This window comes from Podarcis muralis, chromosome 2 (assembly GCF_964188315.1).
Source record: "Podarcis muralis chromosome 2, rPodMur119.hap1.1, whole genome shotgun sequence".
In the NCBI taxonomy this organism is placed as follows: Eukaryota; Metazoa; Chordata; class Lepidosauria; order Squamata; family Lacertidae; genus Podarcis; species Podarcis muralis.
The window spans coordinates 71,383,480-71,411,138 of record NC_135656.1 but is presented as its reverse complement, the minus strand read 5'-3'; the positions used below and the strand labels follow the sequence as shown (position 1 = coordinate 71,411,138).

At 46.6% G+C, this 27,659-nt stretch overlaps 1 protein-coding gene across 3 annotated transcripts; it reads left to right on the top strand.

Annotated features, from left to right (window-relative positions):
- On the top strand, positions 1 to 26,311 carry HYAL3 (hyaluronidase 3). 3 transcript variants are annotated; one of them, XM_028718665.2, is made up of 5 exons: positions 1 to 126; positions 18,918 to 19,901; positions 22,825 to 22,914; positions 23,726 to 24,078; positions 25,643 to 26,311. In XM_028718665.2, the coding sequence occupies exons 2-5, from the start codon at positions 18,981 to 18,983 to the stop codon at positions 25,674 to 25,676; spliced, it is 1,398 nt and encodes a 465-aa protein (XP_028574498.2). In that variant the 5' UTR covers positions 1 to 126; positions 18,918 to 18,980; the 3' UTR covers positions 25,677 to 26,311. The 3 variants fall into 3 exon arrangements, with proteins under 3 accessions (XP_028574498.2, XP_028574496.2, XP_028574497.2); XM_028718663.2 differs by lacking the exon at positions 25,643 to 26,311 and having other exon boundaries at positions 2 to 126; positions 23,726 to 24,680; XM_028718664.2 differs by lacking the exons at positions 1 to 126; positions 25,643 to 26,311 and adding an exon at positions 133 to 4,861 and having other exon boundaries at positions 23,726 to 24,680.
- Positions 26,312 to 27,659: the final 1,348 nt, after the last annotated feature.

The following is a 27,659-nucleotide window of genomic DNA, read 5'->3' as shown; positions in this document are numbered from 1 at the left end:
TGCCTCTCCTCGACTTGTGCGTAAAGGGACGAGCGAGGGCGAAAGCGGGGTAGTTCTGCTCTGCGAAGCCGGAGGAAGCGGGGAGAGCTGAGCGCGCGGCTGAGAGCCCCTGCCGTTCGCTAGCATGTCAGTATCTCTTCCCGCCCCGTCCCCGCTTAAAGCGCTCGCGGAGCCGGGCTCGCCATCACTGCACAGCCGGGGATGCGCCCGGGTCGGAAGAGGTGGTGCCGAGGAGGTTACGCCCGGTTGAAATCCCCTCCAGCGGGAGGCAGGGCTCTCCACGGGGCGACACCCCACATTTTCTCGGGGCGGGGGGGGGGGCAGAATCGCGTGCCGGATTTTAGGGTGGCCCCTACGAGCGGGGGGTGGGGGACCGGCCCGGCGGCGTCTGTCCCGGGGCATCTCGGAGGAAGCAGGAGGCTGTGTCCATAAAAGGGCTTGGACCTCTTCTGGCAAGGAGGAGAGGCTTCTGCGGGAAGCGGGCGAGGACACCCGTCCCTCCCTCCCTCCCTCCTGGGATCCAGTTTAGTGACTCAAGTTAAAGACTTGCAAGAGTTTCTTAGCCCAGTATTTGCGCGCAGGCACGAGTGAGCGAGAAAGAAAGGAAGGGGGGAAATAATATTAGATGCCCGCTTCTCCTTAGGGGGTGCCTCCTGGAGAGCGGCCCCCGGAGAGGAAAGGCCTGCTTTTAAGGAAGGGAGCGCCTTCCCCGGCTGGCCGCCCCTTAGATCGGTGGGAGGCGGCGGGTTTCTAGCGCGTTGGCAGGAGCTTTGCTGACACCTCGCGCCGCTTCTTGGAAAGCTCTTTCGAGCTGCGATTCTGCCCTAGGGGAGGCGGACGGGGGACGCCAATCCACCGGTCTAGGAGCCAGAGAATCGGCTGCCGGCAGTTGCTTGGAGCAGAAAGAGCGAAAGGGAAGGGATGCAGCAGGGCTGACCATCGACCTCAGCTGAGGTTGCAGAGCCACTGCACATCCGCTCAGAGTTCAAAGGTGGATTCCCCAGGGAACTGAAACAGAATATTCCCGCAGGTGCACACGGGACAAGGCAACTGAAGTGCTTCCTCCCTAATATCTAACCTACTGAAATGGGTCACTCTTGTAATCAATCCATATTGCCCTAGAGGGGCTGTAGCATCCTTGAATTATAATAATGAGTCTCAGGAGAGAGGAGTACCATATGTGTTGCAAGTGCAAGGCACACTGCCTCCTCTATCATCCTTGGATTTGCCTTAGGCAGGGCTGGAGGATATTGCTTTGGGCATCAGCCTTTTATTAACCAGTACCTCTGCCTCTCAGCAGTGAACCCATCCCTAAACCCTGTAATGTGTAGGCGGCTTTTTATTTGAGTTTTTGTGATCCTTTCACTAGGAGGAGATTGAGAACCAGTGCGCAATTCAGTTCTCTTTATAGATATACACCTGAGAGGCAGCAATCCTATATACTTACTCGACAGTATTCTGACTAAGCATGCATAGGATTTGACTGCATGTGTGAATGAATCGGAGTTTAGTTCATGTAGGTCATTAAAAATTTTAAAGGCAGTGCATGCTAAGGCCTTGAGGAAGACCAGGCATTCATTTGGAAATAAATGGGATGTGAAAAGCACTGGCATGAGCTCACCTTTCCTCAGCATTAAGTTGTTTATAGAAGTGACCTTTGGTCTCAACTCTTCCTGTGGCTGAAAATGTTTTATTAGGGTTTCCCTGCGCTTTGGTAATTTTAACTGTGATCTATTGACTGTCCTCTCTTTTGGGTCTAGACAGTGGTTTTTGCAGCGTGACTCTTGGGCAGAATAACCAGTAGAGAGGGTTGGGGATGGAAATCCCATAAACAACACTGATGCATCCGTTCGCCCATGGGAAAGGATGTGTTGTTGGCTGCCAGATCCCAGTTTTACTAAAGAGGGCCAAGCCATCTCTTGAGACTAACCCAACCACACATGACAGGTACAATCATCCAGCACTTGAACTGTTTCTCTCTTGCGGAGACCTAGTTCTGATTCTCCACTGCCCAGTGCTTTGGATGAAGTGCATGTGAACTGCTTGCATAATCAGAAAAAAATAATATGTGAGAAGGACTCATAAGTGCACCAGTACAAAAGCTTTTTATTATTAGGTCCCTTCCAACACTACATTTATATGATTGTATGATTATTATGTACTAAATTTGTACACCACCCTTCCATCTAAAGATCCAAGGGTGGTTCACAACAGTAAAAGAAAAAATGTAAATGCCATATAAAAGCAAACCAATGAACTCCCAACTTTCTACAACACTTATAAAAAGCCATAGAATGTTAATCAGCTGAACGCCTGGTTGAAGAGAAACTTTTTTGCCTAGTGCCTAAAAATATGTAATGAAGGAGCCTCCCTTGTAGAAGAGGGTAGCCTACTGTGATACCAATCAAGTGGACATCTTCACTTGGTCGCATGTGAATTTTGAACACTGGACACGCATCTTTAAACTATGGAATTTGAGGCCCCTAGGTATAGTGATAGCCACCAACTTGGATGACAGAAGTTCGTTGTAACTCAGCCCCATGGAAAGCACTGAAAGGGGGCTTCATTATGACTGCCTTTAAGACTACATTCTTGTACCCAATTTCTTGGGAGTAAACCCCGTTGCTCAATGAATTTACTTCTGAGTAGGCATGTATAGGATTGTGCTGTCAGTGCCTTTTGTCCATTGTCCATTAACCCTTTTGCTTGGTTATGTTTCCCATCCGACAATGGGTAAACAGCAGTTCCAGTTATTCAGAGCTCTATGAATATATGAATGTTTTCTGTGTCCCCAAAAGGAATATGACTGTTTTCCAGAAGTCAGGATATGGAAGGGAATTTGAGACTTAATTGGTATTTTTAATTCCATTGCAGGAAAAGCTGTGTTGGGTACATTAATAGTGGTAGGAAACAGACCACCGCATTGCCTGTGGACAGTCTAACCACCTTGTCTTGTCCCCAGTTTCATGAGTTTTATGACCTTTTACCAAGGAGTGTTTGTTGGTAGCAGGTGCGTCCCAAAATTACCTGAGACACAGAGCAGGTTTGTTTCCTCCTTGTGTTGCACTATGTGTTGACACTGGAAGACAGCACAGGAGAACAAGCCTCTGTGCTTTGAGACCTTGTAAACAACATCCTTCCTGTCCTTTCTGGAGACCGGGCAGGATGAATGTCTTCATGGCAATGTCCTAGTTCTGCCCAGTGGATTCCCTGGCCTCCTCACCCCACCCCAGTAGGCCTGGTTTCCATCTATTACTCTAGAAACATAAGCTCCGTTTGGCTCTGTTGATCAATCCACTGTTGACATTGAATAAGCCAAAGTTTATATGTTCATAGAACTGGTGTGTAGTTATAACAGCTTGGAAACATGCCTCTAATCAAGAAGGTAAAGTACTTGTACTAGCAAAAGGGGTTTTGTGCTGTGGCAAAAGTGCATAGAGAACTGAAATCAGAGGTGGGGAATTTGTGGAACTCTAGATATTGCTGATAGATGATAGATAGATAGATAGATAGATAGATATAGATATTGCACCCGGGACGCGGGTGGCACTGTGGGTTAAACCACAGAGCCTAGGACTTGCTGATCAGAAGGTCGGCGGTTCGAATCCCCACAACGGGGTGAGCTCCCGTTGCTCTGTCCCAGCTCCTGTCAACCTAGCAGTTCAAATGCACGTCAAAGTGCAAGTAGATAAATAGGTACCACTCTGGCAGGAAGGTAAACGGCATTTCCGTGTGCTGCTCTGGTTCGCCAGAAGTGGCTTAGTCATGCTGGCCACATGACCCGGAAGCTGTACGCCGGCTCCCTTGGCCAATAAAGTGAGATGAGTGCCGCAACCCCAGAGTCGGTCACAACTGGAACTAATGGTCAGGGGTCCCTTTACCTTTACCTTAGATATTGCTGGACTCCGAATCCCTTCATCCCTGACCATTGGCCACACTGGCAGGGGCTGATGGGAGTTGGAGTCCAACCTCTGGAGGGCCTCAAGCCCCCCCCCCCCAAACACTCCATCCCTGCTGTGGAGTTAAGAACTTAATTCGTTCTGGAGGTCCGTTCTTAACCTGAAACTGTTCTTAACCTGAAGCACCACTTTAGCTAATGTCGCCTCCTGCTGCCGCTGCGCTTCCAGAGCACGATTTCTGTTCTCATCCTGAAGCAAAGTTCTTAACCCAAGGTACTATTTCTGGGTTAGCGGAGTCTGTCACCTGAAGCATCTGTAACACGAGGTACCACTATGCAAAGGCTCAGCAGCCTCATTTTGTGATGTGTGGAGATGGAAGTGTTGGGGAGGAGTTAAGGCACGGTAAGCAGCCAGTCTAGTTTGCCTTCCTTGCCCACCTGCTTTCTATGCTGTTGGATGGTTGATAGCCCTGCTCCCTTTCCTTTCTACTCATGATAGAATTGCTGTTGCCAAAGTGAGTTGGCTGCATGTTTATTCGGGGCTGGATTCTCAGAATCTAAATGAGTCCATTTCTCCCCACCACCACCACCCAAAAATAGAGTTCTTTGATACTTCAGCCTACACTTGGACCTAGGAGCTGTAGTGGTTGAAGGCATCTGTTTGGGAACCCCATAGACGAAGTCTGTGTCTGCTGCTTTGTTGTTGTTGTTGTCTGGATGGGTGCCAGCCTTTGGCTCCTGTCAGGGCTGGGCTGGGCTACTCAGCACACAATTTACATTCCAAGACCTGGGTGTCAAGTAAACAGACAGCTCACTCTTTAAAAGAAGAAATGAGCTGTAGGCGCATGTGTAGCTTCCTGTCATGCTCTTGCGAAAGTAGACGGTTTCCCTTGAGCCTTAGCATTGCAAGCAGAATCTCCAAAGGAGGGAAGCGGCACTTCAGGCAGCTCCCATTTGCCACAGGTATTTGACACTTCTTTTCTTCTGCTGGTGGTCTTATTGTAGAGCAGGGGAGGGGAGCCTGTGGCTCTCCAAGTCTAGCTGGACTACAGCTCCCATCAATCCTGACCACTGGCAATGCGGGCTGGGGCTGATGGGAGATGAAGTCCAACAACGCCTGGAGAGCCATGGGTTTCTCATCCTGTTATGAAGGGATCCTGTAGCAAACATGTATACTGTGCTCAGACAGCTGTACTAGAGGAACAGGCAATATAAAACTGGCATGGATGGGATATAAAGTGTGTGGGTTTGGTGCCTGTTCAGAATTATGAAAATTTAAGACCAGAGTATCATATGGGTCATGCTGTCATGTTCTGAGAGGCAACGGTAGAAATTGAGGAATGAGGGATGCTCTCCTGGCTATTGTTGAGATGGATAGAATCTTCACCTCACGCAAGGAGCGATTCTCATCTAGTGCTGCTCTAGTAGAGCTGGGGGTAGGTGTGGATGAATGGAATTAGTTCATCCTCTTCTTCTCTTCCTCCAGGATGTGTAGAGTGTGTTGTTGATTTTAGCAGGAGGGGTAGGGAATCCTAGTGCCCAAGTTGGCAGCAGGATGCTTAGAAATGAAAAAAGGAAACACTGTGTGGCATTTTTGGGTGGTATTGCTAGTGAAGTGTTGTGATGACACTGCCGGCTTATTTCCAGAGCCAGGATCCTTGAAAACAAGAAATCCCCTGTAGCAGTGCGTGCCTTGGATATAGAGGTTTTTGTCAGAAAAGCTACTTGGACCAGAACTTGCAGGCCTGCCTGGTAACTTGGAATTTAGCGCAAGTAGGGCTTATCAGTCTACCTAGGGGTATGCTATTTTCTGATTGCCCTGTTCTCTGCTAGAGTGCTTTCCAAAACGGTCTGTGAGTGATGCAACAGAGGTCATTCACGTATGGTGTGTTAATTACTTTTCTCATCTCTTCTTCAAGGGAGTCTTGTATAGTGCACACAAGGCAGGTTGTATGATTTTTATTTATTTTCTGACCTCTGTGTCATTAATTTAGTCATGGAATTCAAGGCAGTACAGTGGTACCTCGGGTTACATATGCTTCAAGTTACAGACGCTTCAGGTTACAGACTCCACTAACCCAGAAATATTACCTCGGGTTAAGAACTTTGCTTTAGGATGAGAACAGAAATTGTGCTCCAGCGGTGTGGCAGCAACAGGAGGCCCCATTAGCTAAAGTGGTGCTTCAGGTTAAGAACAGTTTCAGGTTAAGAACAGACCTCCAGAACGAATTAAGTACCGTATTTTTCGCTCTATAACATGCACCCGACCATAACACGCACATAGTTTTTAGAGGAGGAAAATCTGTAGGCATGCCACCCGTAGGCATTCCCTCCATAACACGCACAGACATTTCCCCTTACTTTCTAGGAGGAAAAAAGTGAGTGTTATGGTGCAAAAAATACGGTACTTAACCCGAGGTACCACTGTATGTGCCTGGTTCACAGGCAGTCACTCATCCAGGCAACGTGGCAGCCTGTTTAGCTCCAGCAAGGTGATAGGCTCATGTGCCTTCACGCCATACCTCGGGGCTCTTCCCTCCAGGGGGGGTTATGACAAGTGCCTTTTCTGTGTATTCTTGGACACCTGATGCTGAGCAAGCTCCCAAAGCAGTTGAACACCTGGTGCTTAAATCAATTTGTAATGTGGATGCAGAACCTTCATGGGCGAGAATGTAAATTCAGGTTCCCTTTAGCAGTCTATCCCCACGTTGGCAATGGTCACAGGTGACAAAGGTAGCCCTGAGCAAACTTAGAGGTGTTTTTGTGTGTGCATATCTGTTTCTTGAAGGCAGCCTTCACCAAGGGGCGGAGGAAGGGTGGTGCGGTGGGGGCGGATCGCCCTGGGTGTTTTCGCTGAGGGGGGTGACATTTGGTGCGCTGCAAACCTGCAACGCCTAAGCCTACCCCGAGCCATCAGCGGAAGGGGGGGTGCCGCTTTGCTGGCGGTATTCCCCCCTTCCTCCTTCATTCTGACAGCTTGGGGGAGGCTTGGGAGTCGTGGGTGGGCGGCGCACTCCGCCCCTGTGAGTGGCTGGCTCTGTCCCTGGCTGCAGGGTGCACACGTCACTCCCTGCCCCCGAGCGGCTATCCCACACCTGGAAGGGCACCCCCCACCCCCCTCAGTAGCGGGCCCGCCCTAGGCAGTGCAGGCATATGCCCCTTTGCTGCCTTCACTAACCTAGTGCCCTGCAGATGTTTTCGATCGCAACGCCTGCTAGCCCCAGCCAATGGGGCCATGCTGCGTGGGGCTGATGGGAATCACAGCCTAAAACATCTGGAGGGCAACAGGATGGCAGAAGCGGTGGAAGCTGGCATAGTGCATGGTTAGAGAACGAGTTGTGGTTGGCAAACCAGTGAAAACCTCGCCTTACCAATCATCACCTCAGTTTATTTGTATGTCCCTTTCCCTCAAGAGCTTCCCCAAATGGCTTAAGATACAGAAGAAAATAACGAAGACAGCAGTGCATAGCAAAACGTTAGTATCAGCCTATCAACAGAGTTCAGCAGTAATTTTACATCCATCTTTATGTCAATCACGAACTCATTAGGTGGCCTTAGGCAGGCCATTGCTTTCTCAGCCTCAGCCTCAGCCACCCCCCCATACGCCCCCAATCTGTGATGCTGGGATAATAAAACTGGTCTACCTTACAAGGCTGTTGTAAGGGTTACTTCAGTGGAATTCATGTGAAGCACCTGGAAAAGTGCCTACGTAGTTAGTATGCATAATTAGTAATAAGCATGAGTAATTGATGTTTGTGAGAGGTGATTGAAATAGTTTTAGACCGTTGGACTGATTCTCTGCCCTGGTGGGAATGCACTCCTGTGACTTGAGTGGGCTGCAACAACTTTGAAAAGATGTACATTAATTCTTTTTGGTGCACAACCAAATTTTGTCTTGAGGAGCAGTCCTTGCCAGTAACGAGGCACAAGTTGTGGTGTTCTTAGCCTTTATTGAGAAAACTCTTTGTATGAGACACTTCCTTCCCCAAACATACGGCTTTTCCAGTAATGTCACAGAGCACCTTTGCAGAAAAGGTAGCACGGGCTGTGTTGAAAACTTGTGTGAGGGGGCTACATCTAGCCTCTGAGATGGAACTGAGTCATCTGCTGTTTGCGGGTAAATGAGAGCAGACATAAGCAATCGTGAGGACTTAACTGTGCATGTCTGCAGATGCAACACAGTATTGTCAAAATAGCATTCTCTAAACTCAACGCTGCAGTAACTGGATGATGCTAAGGCTCTAAAGCAATACCCTAGAGTTCCCTCTGCTTACGTGGCTCTAGGATTTGCCCCCAGCTAATGTCCCTGTCATGAGAATCTCCTCAGCCCACCTTTCGGAGGGCATGTTCTGTTCCTATTTCACAACCTGAGTGCAGTGGCTGCATGGTATAATTTCATAAGCTACTTCATAAAGGGTTGTGAAAGGATGATTTTTTATTGTTGTCTCTTGGGTGTTTTTTTCATCTTCCAGTGTGGCTCCCATTTGGAGGCTGCCTCACGGGTTTAGTGAGAGTCTATATGATAACGTTGAGTCTCACCGTATGGAAGGTATGGAGAGCCAAAGAAGAAAGAGTGAGGGGGAAAAGAATGAATGAGAACATTTTTCTCTCCGCAGTCTCCTCCATTTCCTCCCAGGCAGCCTGGAGAGAATTCTCTGTGCTGTCTGAAAAATCGGAGAGATGAAGAGTTAAGGGGACAAAACTGTGTAAATGGAAGCCCACCTTCCCTCTGTCACATGAACACACGAAGATACCTTCATATCATTGCTGTCTGACTCAGTATTTTCTATATTCTTCTCAACTTTCCAGGGTTGGCAGTGGTCTTTACCAGCCCCATCTATGAAGATTCCTGAGTTGAACTTGGGAACTATTTTATGCAAAGTGTGTGCTCTGTCACTGACTTACTATGCCCCTTGCACTTGTATGTACCCCACCACCACCTCCAAAAATATACAGAGAAAGATAGAGTTGTGACTAGACTTGCTAACATTCACTGGGGGGTCGGGGTCCTGCTCAACACAGCTGCCTCTCAGCAAATTCATGCACCAACCAGAGGAGAATGAGATTAATACAGTGTTTGAACTCTCACTGTGGGCTAATTCTTGAAACCATTTGAGGCTCATCTGTGACATTCTGGACTGGTTAGAGGAACGTTTCAACATACCACCTGCTTGCAATTTGCCAAACCTATAGCTGAGACCCCTTCTGGGAGATTTTGGAGGAAGTGGCACATTGCATTATGGAGACATGTGGAAACACTTGCTTGGCCAGTTCCCACGTGCTCCAGATGAGACAAAAGTGGTGATGTAAGGTGGTCCTTGGGATTATTGCTTCCATTTTGTGTGGAAGATTCTGCTGGATATTTTTTTTTTTTAAAGTAAACAGCCTTTCACAGTTTGGGCATGTTATTGGTCGATGCACATTCTATGCAAATATTCACTTGAATGCTCTGCAGTGTAGGCAGATGCAAAGAGAAGACAACCTGTGTTGTATGTTTAGGTGCCATCTCTTGAGAGGAGGTGTGACAGTCCTGAAAGAAGCCACCTAAGCTATATTAGAGTACCTCCAATTTTAAACCACTCTTGAATCAAGGTCCCAACTGGACCGTTGTAAGAAGGGTAAAGAAGCCAAACAGAACCTGAGTTTTCTTCTAAAGTGGATTGCTCTTCACACATAGCTTAAGAAGTCGTATCTGGCTGCAGTCTGGCTGCCCAGGAATCTCCATGGCCATCATCATCTCATAGAGTACAGAACATACTCCCATAATTGTGAATTAAATGTGGGAACATGTTGGCAGTTTAGAAACTCTTAGAGCTTGAGTGGGCCTTCCAATGGACAAGGGATGAGTTGCATTCAGCCAGACTGCACTTACATGAATATAGTAAGTGAACCATGTTACGTACTTCTGTTCCTTGGGAGGGTGTACACCATATTTCTGTATGACTGAATCCTTTTCAGTCCCCAAGGGAAAAATAAAAGCTGAGTTTCAAACAAGCATTTATAGGAATTGGCTTATAGTCTACACTGATTCCCAGATGTTTTTATAGTAGAACTGGATTGGGAAACTTGTGGCCTTCCAAATGTTACTGGACTCCCAACTCTGATCAGCCAAAGCCAGCATGGCCAGTCTTCAGGAACTGTGGGAGTTGGGGAGCCACAGTTTCTCCAGCACTGTAGCAGAGGATGCAGACTAGATGTCTTGTTACGCATGCCCCAAACCGGCACTTGGTAAAAGACCAAGTGGAAGGATAGCCAATGCAATGCCCTCCTAATGTTGTTGGATTACAACTTTTCCCAGCATAGCCAATAGGGATGTTGGGAGTCATGGGCTACAACATTAGAATCATACTGCCTTGGCTATCTGTGCCTTTGTAAGACCAAGAGCTAAGGCTGTCTTGGCATCTGCAGCCCTTTGCTTTATGGGATGATTACAGAGGATGTAATCATCCTTCCGCTTGGGTTTGATCCTGGCAAGGTGAGGTTTCCCTGTGAAAGGGTTAGTAGGTCTCTTGGAACTGATTGTGCACTGCAAACACACTTCATTGTGTTTGTGCTTTCAGGAGTGAGACAAGCTCCCTGTGTCCCATGTAACGTTTCGCCGCTTGGTCCTCTGGTGGTGAGAAGAATGGGGTCTGTTTCAGAGATGCTCACAGCGGTGCCCCTTCACCAGAGGCCCGATCTCCTAGAGGCCTGTGCCGACCTCATCAATGAAGAGTGGAAAAGGAGCAGGACCTCCCGCATCCACTCCCTGCAGAGATCCAGCAACAGCTTCCCCATGTGCCTGGTGCTGATTAGGACCCAGAGGTCAGTGGAAGACACCGCGGAAGGGAAGACGGCCAAGAGCCAGTGCCAACTCCTGGGGCATGCCAGGCTGTCCCGTGTGGTTGGCCAGCCCAAGAGCTTGTTTGTGGAGACGGTGGTTGTTGCCAAGGCCCTCCGGGGAAAGGGCTATGGCAGGAAGCTGATGGAAGCTGTTGAGCAGTACGCCAAGTCCCGCAGCTATAGGCGCCTGCACCTCACCACCCACGACAAGCAGCAATTCTACGCCCACCTGGGTTACAGCTTGTCCACGCCAGTTCAGTGTGCAGGATTCACGAGTTCCCTTGTACCTATGGAGTTTCTGGAGAGCTTCTCTCCCCCTCAGCAGGACAAGGAACTTCCCACAGGGTCTGGGAAGCGTGAGCCAAGTGCATCTTGCAGCAGGAGATCCGGAGCAAGCCTTCCTCCATTGCCACCTTCAGCACACCTTTCCTCATTCGCGGTTTGCTCAGCGGCTTCTCCTCCCCCACCACCCCCATTGCTTCCTGTTCATTCTTATCTGCCAGCAACCGCCACCATTTCTCCCCCTCCCCACCTGTCAGCTTCTGTAGCTTCCCACAGTTCCTCTTCCCAGGTCGTGAATGCTTCTGTTCCACCCTCGCAATCAGCCACCGTGCCTCTTTTTGCTGCAAACCTTCCTCCCCCTCCCCCGCCTCCTCTTCCTCCACCTCCGCCCATGGCCCTTTCGGCAGGCCATCCCGATTCCTGCAAATCTGCCTCTTCTGGCCCATCGGGGGACAAAGCCCAGAACCAGCTGTTTCTAGAAACGCCATATCGGGACCTGAAGGGGCGGCCCATATTCTGGATGGAGAAGGACATCTGACCCTTTCACCATGTGCCTATGCGAGTGTGATGAAGATTAAATGATGGCTGAAGGAGCAGAGATGCTGAGAAGAAAAGCTCAGCTTCAGATCCAGTGAGATGGGCTGTGAGAGAACTATTCTAACACAAACAAAGCCAATAGATTCTATCTTCCATGGTTGTTTTTATCAGAATTCTTTTCAGACGAGCCCATTTTCATGCCATAAAATGTGAAGTTTGCTTAGACAATGATCTATTTTGGATACACTTTCAAGGCCATCCACTGTCCCCCATTGTCTTCCAGTGGTGGTTGCCATAGCTGAGTGGGCCTGTGCTGAGCTGTGTATCGTAAATTGCCTTGCTTTCAAGTTTGATGTCATTTTATCAATAAAGCACCTCTGAAATATCTGAACCGTCTCCTCTGACTCTGCAGCGGATGCACAGATAGGTGTATTTCAGAGCCCATGGAATTAATGCTTACAGAAGTCAGTGCAGTAGGACTAGGCATCTGTTGGAGGCAACAGTGTCAACACAAAGATTAGATAAAACCAAGAGAAAGACGTATTTTGGTAGGATAATGGCAGAGCAGGCCTGTCCTTCACAAACGCACACGATTCTAATTTGAAACCTGTATCATTCTTTGGCCTCTTGGTCTGTTCTGGGAAGCCTGCATTCCAGAAATATGTTTGTAATAGAATGCTTGCTTGATTGCAAAGGTGTTTTTTAATGGTCAGGTTAATGACTTGGTCTGAGGCAGAGATCAACTTCATAGCCTAATTTAACTGTCGTGATGCTATCCTCTTAATAGATGAGGTAATCATCACAGTTAAAATGAGCCCGGTGAAATGAGTGTCCCTGATGGTGGGCTGGATTCTGCTAAATAGCTGTGCAATTGGAAGCCAGCTCAATTAGACCTGCTAGCATAATGGGGTTCTCCTTCCTTAAGCCATGTTCTTAAATCAACGGGGGGGGGGGGGCAGGACAGCAGCACAGCATACAGGGACGGGGGAAGAAGGGAGATTGCTCTGTCAGGACATTTATGTTTGCCTGATGGAACAATTTCTTTAGCAAAACGTTGAATTCTATGTGTAGTACTTTCCTCTCACTCTTGAGCAACCACTAGGAGGCCCAACAATTTGGCGTTACAGGATCGGGTTCCTACAGTGAAGGACACGTGTTAAAAACTTCTAGGAAAGTCAAGTCTCTCTCCAGCCTGCCACCCAATTGTGTGTGTTTAAGTAAAGGTGCTCACTGTTCCTTCTGTGACTATTTGTTCTTAAGCCTGTGGTTTCATTTCATTTCAGTAATTTATCATCATCAATTATTTGTATGCCATCTTGCCATAGTTAAATTTTGCTCAAGGCAGTATCCCACTTCTAAGGCAGTTTCACGCTTTACATGTTAGGAACATCTCTCTATATATTAACTGTGTGCCTTTGCAGACATGTGTTGGTCATGTGCAGATGCCACATTTTTTGCAGGTAAGGTTGAAATCATTTGCAGACACATGTTAAAACTGATGGCCCTAATACTCTTTCTCCTTCAGTCTGCTTATAGGAAGCATACTTGCTGTTTCTTCTAAACTAGGCTCTCTCAGCTCTTGCTATTATAAAATACATTCTCCATTGAGGGGGACAGTCAAAAGTGTGTCGTCTGTTCCATGGAGCCCAAAGCTAGAAAATAAATGCCACAATTTTGTGGAGAATTACATCCCATGTCCTATAGTCACGATAGCATAATACAGTAAGAGTAATTAAAGACTTTGTACAACCATGAAACTATTTTATCACAGAAATTTAATACGTCTGTCTGATGCAACTTCAAACTTCTACTGTATATAAACAATTTATTTATTATTATTATTATTATTATTATTATTATTATTATTATTATTATTATTTATTTCTTTACATTTACGACTTCAAAATCTTGACAATTCCTTCTTAAGAATGCAGAGCCCAAGCCCATTTGGAATCTCCTCCTTTCCAGCCTTGGAACAGCAGTCCTGTGGATGCAGCTGAGAAAAGGCTGCTGTAGGAGAGAGTGCAACTTTTATGTGTCCTTTATCAAACAACAATTCCACATGCAGGCTATTGGGTGCTTGATCACAGATGCTTTCATTTCTGAATTGTGCATTGTATGCTGAGGTTTCCATTAACTGAAAAAAAAATCTCCAACTTATACCAAGTATTGACTCTTGCAATCCCTCACCCGAAACTGCACAAATGGCATTGCAGGTACAATGCAACACATCTGCCAGCTTGTGTATTACCATCTACATTGTTCAATACATTTTCCTATGAAGCATTTTCATTTAAGTACACGTGAAGAAGCCTGCTTATATTTTTTCCAATAATAATGCTTGAAACCACACCAGTAGCTTTGTCCCTTGTTTCTTGGAAGAGACAATAGATCTGTGTGGTTTGCAGGATTCCCACATTTTATTTTCAAAAGTCTGGTCACCTTGGGTTGTCTGGTCACCTTGGGTTGTTTTCCTCTGTACCTACTACTACGACTACTATTACCGTAATTAAATTTATATACCACCCTATACCTGCAGGTCTCAGGGCAGTTCAGAATTCTGGTCCCTCAAAGGAAAATGAAGCCCCCCCCCCCCCCCCAAAAAAAAAAAAGCTTATACAAAGTTCCTCTGATCATACAAATAAAATCACAAATATATGCTCTGGACACCTCTCTTTTGTATGTAGGGATTGTTCCTCTTCTGTGAAAGTGTTGTGGAATCTGACACTTTCTGCCAAAGAAATTGACCATGCCACAAGTATTATGCCTTCAGTGTTTCATCCTGCTCTGCTCATTATAGGTGATTTATGTGGCATGAAGCAATGGAAAAGGACAGCAACTCAATAGTAGGGTTCATTATTTGCATGCAGATCCAGGAGAGCCACTGCCAGTCTAGAGATGGACAACACTGAGCTTCATAGGCCAATTGTCTAATTCTAATTCCTAAGGGGAAGGGATACCCTTGATTGCCTGACAGATAAAGCAGCTTCAGCTCTGCTTCTTAAACCCTTTGCTGGGCCTGTTCACACAAACCGTTCACTATGATGGCTGTTGCACTTGCACAGAATTGGCCATGTAGCTAGTTCAGCTAGTTCAGTTCACATCTGGCCAAAACATGGTTGATCTATCTGAATTCAGTCCAGTTTGTGTATGCTGATCTGATTGTATGAGACTTGAGCACAGGCTGAAATAGCAACATGGACTATATAGCACTGCAGATTACAGACCAGAGTCTCTCTTGGCTTCACACCTTTGCTCTTTCGAACCCATCTCCTGTAAAAGTACACATCACTGATGTAGCTGGGAAAGACTCATGCTTTAAGCACCATACACAGAAGACTGATAAGGAGATTGCTCCAAAAACTAACATATCCAGACCCTGTGAGCATCATCTGAGGCTCTTCTCTGAGTGTCCCCTAAAGACAGGTTCAGAAGGTGGCAATTAGGGAGAGGGCACTCCTGTCTATGTAACGCTCTCCCCATTGAAACCCTCCTGGTACTAACTCATGTCTTTGGTGCCAGGTTAAAACAATCGCCTACATCCCAGAATATGAGAAATATGTGATGGGATATAATTAGGCTTATATGTTTGGGGTTGCTTTTTAGTTGTAAATAATGTTAATATTGTTTTCTTTTTAGGGATTGGTTTGGGGGTTGTGTGTGTTATGCTTCTGAATTATTTCAGTTTATTGTTTTATTGTTGGGACCGATTGGTTTCAGGTGAAAAACAAGTTAAATAAGTGTGGTTTTTTTAAAAAAAAAGTCACAACACAACAAGCTGCATTTTAAAAAGGTCACTCCAAGCCATCATACTCTGAAGCACGTGAATTGGCCTGTGTAACTACACATTAGCAGCTATTACATGTTCTTCCTCCTCCCACACTTGCTGCCTTCCACAATGAACTTGGCAAACTGCAAACCAATTTGAGTTCTTGTTTACTTCTATGAAAACCTGTAGATTTAAACCTGTCAAGTTGTCTGAACAATCAGGCAAGGAAAAATGAATTTTTGTTATATTTTAATTTTTTTTTAACCTTCTGGTGTAACGTAAGTCAACAAAACACCATTTAGTTAACCATGACACTTGATTAGGGATCTTTTACCATAAGAGCAGAATCAGCTTTCTAACCATGCCGCCATGAGGTGGCTGCCCTGAGGCAACCATACAGGTAGCAATTGTTTTGAGTCTGGCTCAGTTCTACCGAGTAACTCGTTCTGCCATGATATAGCCGCCCCAGATAGAAATGGGGTGCAGTAGGTGATGATGTCATCAATTTGGGTACTAACAATGCAGCTGGGCTGGTCACATCAGCACTTCTGGCTCAGATGTCCTGTGGAATGAGAAGAGTGGACTGCAAGCTTGCGGAGTAAGCGCAATTATTTATTCAGTTTACTTCCCTCTCTTCCGCCTGAAGGAGCTCAAGGTGACAAATATTATTCTTATGTTACTTGTGCTATTTGTAAGCCCATTGTTGCAATTTATTCCACTTTTCAGTGTGCAGGAAACTCAGCCTACTAATAATGAGCCTACTAATAATGGGAGGGAGGATTCAGTAAAGTGATCCCTGTTGCCAGCTGTCTGCTCTTAAGACTTCATAGCAGAGGGAAGCAGGATGTTTTCCTGCATGTAGATTAGCACATCAAAATGTTTTGGTATTGTTAGGATGGTGAGACTATAATTTGGTTCGTTTCTACTTTTCCTATCCGACTCTCCCATACAAAATTCCTCAATAAACAGATTTTTCTGGTGGGAAGTTGGCTGGGCTATGATTGGTGCTTTTATATTCACCAACTTCAGCAATATGTAATTTTAAAAAACCAAAATAATGCACGCCCTAGCCTTGATCAAATTGTTGTAGTTGTAACATACTAATCTTCAAATGTTCTTCCCCATGAATGGCGACTCTCGCTTCTACTCCTAGGCTAACCTTACCTTCATATATTCTTTAATCCATATTGCTGTACACACTTGGTTCATTAATACATCACTCCTGAGTCGAGGTTATAAAAGCTGGTGAATTATGCAAATCAGCATGCCTGCTGAGAAGGAAATGGTGGAAATGACAAATGAGTTCTTTTGAATTGCACAAAGCCCAAAAATCTGTTTTCAGCGTCAGAGCTGAGCTTTGAAATAACATGAAATAAGCATGTGAGAGTCTTGTTCTCACATTACTGAGTAACCAAAACCAGCATCTATACCTTAGTGATTTAAGAGTTGTAAGGGTAAGGATTCGACTCCAGCTCTTCCCATTTTGCATATTAATGTTTTAATTATGAAAAGGGGCTTTTTCAAGCCTGGGAGTGTGATTTTGCTGTACAGCAATGTCCAATTCCTGGTTGTCAAGTCCCATCTCTGAGCATGTGAGGCTATTTCTGACAGCTCACCCAATATGATAATTCTTAGCTTGTATGTCCAGGGGTGTACCCATGGGATGGTGAAACTGGCCCCTGCAAAAATCTCCCCAGATTGCTCTGACCAAGAGAGTTAGTTGTGTGGGTCAAAAGTCGCGAGAGGCAGATTGCCTGGATGACAGAATCACCTCAGAAAAAAAATGAGATACTGGAGTAGAGGGGGTGATTTTAGACAAATAATGTGGCTATTGCGGTAAAGTGGGTTTTTCAGGGGGAGGGCATCAATACAGCTCCTTGCCAAGGGCGCAAGAGACCCTTTTTTATGTTTCACCCCTTCTGTGCACAGGACACTTCAATTTGTGAGTAGATTTGCATAGATCTTTTCTGCAATAAGGAACACTCTACACACTTAAGTGAAGCCAAATATCCTTAGTAAATTCAAAACTCTTGAGACATCTAGCAATAGCTTTACACCAAACTGCAGTTAGAGGAAAAGATGGAGAAAGGAAAATAATGCTATGATTTCTATGCATTACCAGTAACATGAAGATCAGAGCGCTCATCATAGCAGGAAAGAGGCTAAGAGAAAGGACGTTTTGTCACACCTGTTCCACTAAAAGGAAATATTGCAATGCAGAGAGATGATGGCTGGGGTTTTCCATGCTGACTCAGGAAGCAGAATGCTTACCTGATCCCAAGATGATGGCATGGCAGTAAGCTTATCTAGTCCCAAGATGATTGCAAAACCAGTCAATGAATTGGCCTGTCTAATAAAGTTTGAGTTTGAACCCTGGTGTTCCTTTGCAGGGAGGGGGTGGACTGGGGATTTGTGCATGATGACCTGTTGGCTTCAGAGTGGCCATGTGGTTCTGATCCTAAGCCACACCTGATTCATTGGACAGGCTGGCTCAGACAATATGCCCTATTAATTCATTAGCTTGTCTCTAGTTCAGAGGCTGGCTAGCTAGTCAGTAGTTCAACTAGGGAAGGATCCTGGCATGCAGTTTCTTAGGTATTATTCTAATCCTCCGTAGTGCAGTGTTAGAGTGGGAAATGAAGCCAGGGGGGATGACACAGAGCAAACAAAACAAAACCAAAAAGTGGAAGCAGCCCAGTTGGTGTTTTGGGCTTCTCCATTGTGGAAAAATACCTGGCAGCATAGATGCCTGTGTAATCCAAACAGCTTCTGTTCCCAAGTAAGGTGACTTTAGGTAAGTTTACACATCAGCCAGTACAGCCAGCTCTCCGCTTCCTGGTGTTCAGCCTTTCCCTTTCCTTGGGTTTAGCTCTTGAATTTATCTCCCTTAAAGCTTAGACACATAAGACACTTACCCCAAGATACCTTGATATTCAAGGTAAGCAATCCCATTTGGAATCCATGTCAAGCCCAGATTCCCAGGTTTAAAATACAATAAAAAATATTGTGAGGCTAGTTGAATTAATTATATTTATGTTCTGCATTTTCTGAAGGAGCTCCAGGTGACTGGCATGGTTGCCTCTTCCCTGTAAAATCCGTGAGACCTTGTTAGGCCTCCTCGTATGGTGGTTTGGCCCAAACCATGGTCACCTGTCCATTACCTGATGTCATATGATATGCAGCCCCAGTGCCCAATTCAGAAGGAAAAATGAAGAGCGCAATCTTAAGTTTGCAGCTGCAGGTTTAAATTTTAATCACTTCACATCATATGGTTCCAGGTAATTGCTGAATAGCATTCTTGTACACCTGTCAAAGTGGCCTATGGAGGGTGGGCCAGTTCTGGATCCAACCTGAGGGGGCCAGTCCTGCCTACCCACCCCCCGGGGCGGGGAAAAAATGATTTCCAAAGCCACCCAGTGATTTATGAGGAGCATGGATTCAAAACTGCCTTGCTTACCTTGGCGCATCATGTCGCCTTGGTAAGCAGATTTGAACCTGGCTGTCCCTAGCCATAATCTGAGCCTAACTGCTACACTACCCTGGTCCTGTGTGTCAGATACTGAAATTCAGGGGGAAGATCTTACTCTGTCTTTCCCCTCTCCTTGCCAGGGTGCACATTTGTAAACAAAGCAGGAGGGGCCCCAGAAGAGACATTGGCTTCTTACACCCACCATGATCCTGGGCAGAACCATTTCAGTCCGCATCATCTTCCTCCTTGGGGTCGTCCAGTGCCTGAGAGGGTATAGCTGGGAGCAGACAACGGCCAGCTCTGTTTTCCAGCAGGAGCCATTTGTGGTGGTGTGGAACTTGCCCACAGCTAAGTGTCGAGAGCATTTTGGGATCACCCTGCCTCTGGAAGCCTATGGCATTGTGGAGAACAAGGACAATGCTTTTCGTGGCCAGAACATAACCATTTTTTACAAGAACAAGTTTGGGCTCTATCCCTACATCTCCCCAGATGGCAAATGGCACAATGGGGGGATACCTCAGAACGTCGATCTGAAGAAGCACCTGGAGACAGTCTCAAGAGATGTTTTGGAAAGCCTGAAGCCTGATTTCCAGGGACTGGCCGTGGTGGACTGGGAGGAGTGGCGGCCTCTCTGGAGGCGGAACTGGGGCCCCAAGAACGTGTATAGGATGGCCTCTAAAAAATGGGCACGGAACAGAAGGCCTGATGAACCCCTCACGGAGCAATCCTATGTTGCGGAGATAGAGTTTGAACAGGCAGCTCGGGCCTTCATGGAAAGAACTATAGAAATGGGGAAGTCTCTGAGGCCACAGGGATTCTGGGGCTTCTATGGGTTCCCTGACTGTTTCAATTACAACTGGGAGAACGAAGAGAACTACACCGGCCATTGCAATCCCACAGAGGTCCAGTGGAATGATCATCTCATGTGGCTCTGGAAGGTTTCATCTGCCCTCTATCCTAGTATCTACCTCTCACCAAAACTCCCAACATCTTACCACCAGAGTTATGTTCACCACCGCCTCAAAGAAGCATTTCGTGTGGCACAGTTTGGCGTGAAGCAGCCTCTCCCTGTAATTGCGTATTCCAGAGTCTCCTACAGACATTCTCCACGGTACCTGACTGAGGTAAGAAGTGAGAGGTGCCAGCTGCGTACAATAGGCCCAGGCACTTTTCATCAATGGTAAGCAAGTGAATAAAGGTTAAGGCTGCAATCCTAAACCCACTTAACCTGGGAGTAAGCCCCGCTGAATTTAGTAGGACTTACCTCTGAGTAAACACAGCTAGGACTGAGGTGCAGATCTCTTACCTAGCTGGAAACTTCCTTCTGTGGGGAATATTAGCTGCCACCATACAGTGAAGGGAATAAGTATTTGATCCCCTGTTGTTATTCTGTCTCTCACAGCTACAATAAACCTACGATTAAAATTATATATATAAAAGTACAGTCACCGTAGCTAATTAATTGAGGCACTTCATTAATGCTGCAGCCAGCTATGCATGAACAGGAAGCAACTAATTAACTGCTTTAATAGAAAGGTGTTGTCAAGGATGGGGAATCCTTTTGGCCCGGCTAGGCACACCCTCATCTTTCCCCAGTTCTGTGCGCCAACTTGGATAGGTGGGTGGAGCAACCCATTTGCCAATCATCTCATAACTATGTTCCTCATGGGGAACTTGGTAACAGACAGTCTGGTAGGCCTGAGCTCACTGCCCATCACTGATGGGTGATGACTTCAACCTTGCTTTCCACAGGAATTGGCTGTATGATCACAAACCCTGTAAGGCACTCAGTCGCACAGGTGATCCAGCCCCATGTCAGGTATGGGGGAATTAGCCTTGCAGGCCAAATGGGGGTCCATCCATCCTGGACCAAATTTGGCCAATGGGCTAGAAGCTGCTGATTAACTGGAATTTCTGGATTTAGGGAGGAGAAAGTGTGGGTGAGCAATAGCTAGAGGGAAATGCTGCATAAACATAGAATAAAATGATGCACAAAAAGGGCTTCACAATCCACATTCCTGTGGTCTCCTGCAATGATTTTGCAAAGTTTTTTGCAGATAAAATCGCTCAGATTTGGGAAGAAGTAGACTCCACCGTGGGAGCAGAGCCAGGGCGGGAGAGTGCTAGAGTCCTGTCTAGTCAAGTTGTGTGGGATCAATTCCAACCTGTTACCTCCGAGGATGTGGACAGGCTGCTTGGACGAGTGAAGCCAACCACCTGCCTCCTGGATCCTTGCCCATCCTGGCTTATAAAAGCTAGCCGGGAAGGACTGGGCGATGGGCTTCGTGGAGTGGTGAATGCTTCCCTCCGTGAGGGAGCCTTCCCAGACCCGCTGAAAGAGGCGGTTATTAAACCGCTTCTTAAAAAACCATCTTTAGATGCGGCCACGATGGCCAATTATCGCCCAGTCTCAAATCTTCCATTCTTGGGCAAGGTGATTGAGCGAGTGGTTGCTGAACAACTCCAGGCACGCCTGGAAGAAGCGGACCATTTGGATCCCTTCCAGTCGGGATTCAGGCCTCATCATGGGACTGAAACTGCCTTGGTCGCACTGGTTGATGATCTCCGGCGGGCTAGGGACAAAGGTGAGAGCTGTTTCCTAGTTCTGCTGGATCTCTCAGCGGCGTTTGATACCATCGACCATAACATCCTTCTGAACCGTCTTGAGGGGCTGGGAGCTGGGGGCACTGTCATACAGTGGTTCCGCTCCTTCCTCCTGGGCCGTGTTCAGAAAGTGGTGGTGGGGGATGAGTGTTCAGACCCCTGGGCCCTCACTTGTGGGGTGCCTCAGGGCTCTGTCCTCTCCCCCATGCTTTTCAACATTTACATGCAGCCACTGGGAGAGATCATCAGGAGGTTTGGGCTGGGTGTTCATCAGTATGCGGATGATACCCAGCTCTACCTCTCTTTTAAATCAGAACCAGTGAAGGCAGTGAAGGTCCTGTGTGAGTGCCTGGAGGCGGTTGGAGGATGGATGGCGGCTAACAGATTGAGGTTGAATCCCGACAAGACAGAAGTACTGTTTTTGGGGGACAGGAGGCGGGCAGGTGTGGAGGATTCCCTGGTCCTGAATGGGGTAACTGTGCCCCTGAAGGACCAGGTGCGCAGCCTGGGAGTCATTTTGGACTCACAGCTGTCCATGGAGGCACAGGTCAAATCTGTATCCAGGGCAGCTGTTTACCAGCTCCATCTGGTACGTAGGCTGAGACCCTATCTGCCTGCGGACTGTCTCGCCAGAGTGGTACATGCTCTGGTTATCTCCCGCTTGGACTACTGCAATGCGCTCTACGTGGGGCTACCTTTGAAGGTGACCCGGAAACTACAACTAATCCAGAATGCGGCAGCTAGACTGGTGACTGGGTGCGGCCGCCGAGACCATATAACACCGGTCTTGAAAGACCTACATTGGCTCCCAGTAAGTTTCCGAGCACAATTCAAAGTGTTGGTGTTGACCTTTAAAGCCCTAAACGGCCTTGGTCCAGTATACCTGAAGGAGCGTCTCCACCCCCATCGTTCTGCCCGGACACTGAGGTCCAGCTCCGAGGGCCTTCTGGCGGTTCCCTCACTACGAGAGGTCAAGTTACAGGGAACCAGGCAGAGGGCCTTCTCGGTAGTGGCGCCCGTCCTGTGGAACGCCCTCCCATCAGATGTCAAAGTGATAAACAACTACCTGACATTCAGAAGACATCTGAAGGCAGCCCTGTTCAGGGAAGTTTTTAATATGTGACATTTTAGTGTATTTTTTATCTTTGTTGGAAGCCGCCCAGAGTGGCTGGGGAAACCCAGCCAGATGGGCGGGGTACAAATAATAAATTATTATTATTATTATTATTATTAAACAGATTGGTCAGACTTTTGAAGCATTACAGAAACTCATGTTTGACCTGAGAACTTAATTGGGCCAGAAAAAATCAGTGAAAATCTATCCATTGTAACTAGCCAGAAAACCTGCCTAATGCAATGTGTTAATATCACTGAAGTGATACGTTGCAGTTCTCATGTAGAAAGCTGCCCAGTGCTAACAATTCTCTCCTTTTCTCCATTCAGGCTGACCTGGTGTATACAATTGGAGAGAGTGCAGCACTTGGGGCTGCTGGGGTTGTGCTCTGGGGTGACCTCTCCTATTCCCAGTCACCGGTGAGTATCTCTGCAACAATGTCCTATCCATCTATTAATTCATGAACCGCCTTTATATGCTTCCCAGTTACATTTCCTGAGAATACCTATAATGTATTCAAATACAACCATTAACTGTGAAACAATCATGCAGCAGATTTAAACAATTATATTAAAACTTTTATTATTTAAAGGAAATAAAAAGCTATTTACCAGGCACCAAAACAGGTGCCAGCCTCCATGGGAAAAGCATTCAATCGGTGGGATGCCATTGCCAAGAAGGCCCTCTTCCTAGGATATACAGTGGTACCTCGGGTTACATACGCTTCAGGTTACATATGCTTCAGGTTACAGACTCCGCTAACCCAGAAATAGTACCTCAGGTTAAGAACTTTGCTTCAGGATGAGAACAGAAATCGTGCTCTGGCAGCGCAGTGGCAGCACGAGGCCCCATAGGCTAAAGTAGTGCTTCAGGTTAAGAACAGTTTCAGGTTAAGAACGGACCTCTGGAACGAATTAAGTACTTAACCCGAGGTACCACTGTACTTCCTAAGTTGAGAATCAGCCTGAGAGAGAAAACAGATACCCTCTTTGCCCACCTCATCGGTAGCCCAGCAGCTATTCCCCTATTTTCCAGCTTTGGTGGGGATAGGATAACTTGTTTCTCCCACTCCTCTCCCAATTTTCTTGATACCTTGACTAATGACCATGCTCGCCTGCCCATGTGGTTGGTTCTGCCTAAACCGAAATGTCTGGAAGCTCCCATCCTCAGTGCCGATGGGTCCAATCCCTAGAATGTTCTGAACTGTAATCCTAGCTTTCCATCTTCTAGGAGAGCTGCAGGAGCCTCAAGCATTACATCACCACGACGCTGGGCCCATATATCGTCAACGTAACCACGGCAGCGCGCATGTGCAGCCGTGAGCTGTGCCACGGGCATGGACGTTGCGTGAGACAGGACCCCAGCGAACTGGAAGCCTTCCTCCACCTGGACCTGCAGCAGTGGGAAGAGGAGTCCTCAATGACAGATTTTCCAGATCAAGACATGTTCGCATGGGAACAATTTCAGTGTCACTGCTATCCTCAGTGGACTGGAGCCTCGTGTGAGACACCGCTGTGGCTGGAGCCTGTCCTAGGACCGGATTGTAGTCGAGCTCAACAGTATTACAATATATTTCATGCAGGGTATGTCAGCAATGTTGTTGTGAAGTCAAACATCTGTCCTCCTTCCCTTTACGATGAAAAGACAGAATTCCAATAACACATCTTTGCAGATCCAGCACTTTACTCCAAGGGCAGTTTTGATGATATCTGTTCTAGACATTTCTCGACTGGGTGACTCCTCCATTTTTCAAACAGAGCGGGGTCTGGATGTAGACAAATAGCAGACGCACACTTTTTCCTTCTTTGATGGTGCACTATAATTTAAAAATGATCTCAGGTGTAAGCCTGAGTAAGCCAGGTGTAAGGGCTTAGGCATTGTTGGGTTTTGAAACTGTAGCCAAGCACACCTAGTAAAATAAAGACATACTTGGAAACCCTAAAGAGCTGTAGCATGAGAGCACCTTATACCTTCAGAGTTCGTATGTGATCTGGCAGGTGGAATGCTGGGAAATGGAAGCATTCACTACCACCATGAAAGTCATCCTTGCACACCCTTCCTACACTTGTTAGCACTACAACTTAAAGGAGACAGATGTCTGGAACTTGGTGTCGTTACTACCTTTTCATAACCACTCTCGTCTCTCCCCCCCCCCCCAACTTCAGTAAAAGCTATGAGAAAGCAAGTGAGTTGGAAGGCTTCTCTCATTCACTTTTCTCCCTCAGTCTGTTTTTTTAGCACACTTAGCTGAACAACTATTATGCAAGATTTGGGTTCATTTCCTCTCACCTGTGCTACTGCTACAAGGATATTGCGCTTTCCCAGATTGCAATACTTGGGTGAGCTAACTGCCTTTTATCAGACGCAGGGCAGTGCCATTACCGTGATGGTGAATGCAGGGCAATGGGGAGATGTGTGAGTATTATGGGTACCTATTGGATAGTGTCCACGAAGCTCTTGGTCAAGAACTACCTTCCCCAATCTGGTGCCTCCCAAATATTTTGGACTACAACTGCCATCCAGGGACGCGGGTGGCGCTGTGGGTAAAACCTCAGCGCCTAGGACTTGCCGATCACATGGTCGGCAGTTCGAATCCCCGCGGCGGGGTGCGCTCCCATCGTTCGGTCCCAGCGCCTAGCAATTCGAAAGCACCCCAGGGGGCAAGTAGATAAATAGGGACCGCTTACTGGCGGGAAGGTAAACGGCATTCCGTGTGCTGTGCTGGCTCGCCAGAGCAGCGATGTCACGCTGGCCACGTGACCCGGAAGTGTCTGCGGACAGCGCTGGCTCCCGGCCTATAGAGTGAGATGAGCGCACAACCCTAGAGTCTGGCAAGACTGGCCCGTACGGGCAGGGGTACCTTTACCTTTACAACTCCCATCAGCTCCAGGCAGCATCACCAGCGGTCAAGGATGAGAACTATAGCCAAAATATTTGGAAGGCACTAGATAGGGGAAGGCTTGTCAGCAGGTGTGACACAACTCTGACCCTCTTGCATCCTTTTTTTGTCGGGGGGTGGTGGGTGGTATTAAGTCCAACTGAACTAAAATTATTTAGATGCTGAGCCCTATTTATTGCCCCTCAATTTGTCTGTTAGCCTTTAAAAAGTGTTGTGAGCACCAACAAGTCTTCCCTCTTCCCCATCAGGACTTTGCCACAGATGGAGAAAAGACTACTGTAAGCAAAAGGACAGTTAGCCTGCAGTGTGATACAATAGCAGCTCCTCCATCAAAAGAGTAGCCCTGGAAGCATGCGTAAAGAGGACCAAGACTCATTCTCCAGTGTCTCCTGTTTAAGGTGCTATCAGGGCTGGAAATGACATCTGCCAGAGACCATGGGGACCTACTGCCAATTAAAGTGTGGGGCAAGATGGACCAATATAAGGCAGCTACATATGTTTATATGCTGAAGTGTGTGTCTGCCAGCATGTTAGTCTACCCTACGTGAGACCAAAACATCCTGCACCAGATTCACCTAATGAGACCTGCTAGCAGAAGCCCTGCACAAGGGTTTCTGCTAGTGCTTTGGGGCTTTCCCCTCTCTTCCCCCATGTGCCACCCCCTCCCTCAATTGGCTTGGGGGGTGATGAGAACCTAGAACCATGCAGGGAGTGGGGGAGGAGAGGGAAATTGCTGTGTTGGCCAAGCTGCAATGCTTGCACTGGTAGAATGATTGCCATGGTACTATGTTGAATTCTTCCCTCTGACTTTGTGAATTCTCCCAGAATTTCCTGGGAGGCTCTGGTCCAGTTGCCTAGCTTTTGAATGCATCTGTGCTGGGTTTTTGGCTCCTTAAATAAACCACATGTTTCTTTTTTTCTGTCTCAGCAATTCCAAGTATTGATGTCACTAAATCTTAAGATCATAAAAAAATGAAGGTTAGAAGACTCAGTGGAGTCCAGCATCCTTTGCCAAACATGCTTCCAATAATCCCACAAACAGAGCAAGACATCAACCCACCAACCCAGTTGTTTGTACTTTTGCTATCATGAGATATTCACAAGCACGCTACCCCGGAACGTGGTAGGTTTCAATGCTGAGTTCAATTCAGCTATTATGGCTAATTCCACGAGTTAAAAAGAACCCAGTAAGATCACATCTCAGCCCAGGCTGGCATTGCATCAAGAGAGAAGGGTTTCAGTGCTTCATCCAAAACAAGACATCCAACAGCTTCCAAGAATAATTATAGATACTAGCATCCCAGCTCCATTAATGCATTTTTTCACAAGACAGGCCACACTCATTGTTGCCCCTTCCCTTCTAATCTTCAAGTAGCTAAAGGAGAAAGTTAAGGATGGTGTTAGAATAATGGTATGAAGATTTAATGGGCTAAAAATGGATTAAACATAACTTCAATAAAAGCATCTTCAAAGCAATTCTTTGTGGTTCTTTAAATAACCATAAAAGCAATGTAAGTTTCATTTTCTGCTTTATCTCCTTCCAGGATTCTTAGTTTAGGAGCTTTGGATTTTTAAATCTAAATTCTGTCTGTGAAATGCTAAATGATATCAGCATTCAACCGTGCTTGTTTTGGGGGCAAGCCCAACTTGATAGGAACAGTCATTAAAAAGAGCATTTTCTGGTTGGTTGTGCCTGAAAGGCTACACAATATGTTTCCATATGACTGAATGGGCTTATCTGGATGTTGTAGGGTTGATCATTAACTGGGAAAATGGCAGGCTACTGTACAGCGAGATCAAGTCATACCACTCTTCTTGTTTTTGCTCTGGGACTGGGTGTTCTCCTTTTCAGAACTGGAATTGTTCAAGGCTTTTGCAGTGTTTTGCATAATTATTGAATATTATTGACACTATACAGTGTCAGCCAGCAAATTTTAAGTATCAGATAAATGGCAAGACAACAAATACGGATTCAAATATCAAAGGGCAAACTGTGAATGCATGACAGTGGGCCTTTTTTATATATTTGTGGGATACATTTGTTTTCACACTTGTTTTTGTTTGAAACAAGGAGAAAAGTTACCTGAAGACGTTTCTTCTGGTTCTAAGTAGGTAGAATCTGTACAAAATTACATATGGAAATATACAAGTTTGGCTCCCTGGGTAAAAATCTCTGTCTTGCACCGTTCACTGACTCACACTGAAGTGTACTAGTTCAGGCGTTTTAAAATCGGATGAAACATTTGCAATGATGCCGCTTAGCTG

Coding starts and splice junctions, on each gene's coding strand:
- HYAL3 (XM_028718663.2), top strand. CDS start 18,981: ATGATCCTGGGCAGAACCATTTCAGTCCGCATCATCTTCCTCCTTGGG. Junction 19,902..22,824: donor CTCCACGGTACCTGACTGAG/GTAAGAAGTGAG, acceptor TTCTCCATTCAG/GCTGACCTGGTGTATACAAT. Junction 22,915..23,725: donor TCTCCTATTCCCAGTCACCG/GTGAGTATCTCT, acceptor TCCATCTTCTAG/GAGAGCTGCAGGAGCCTCAA.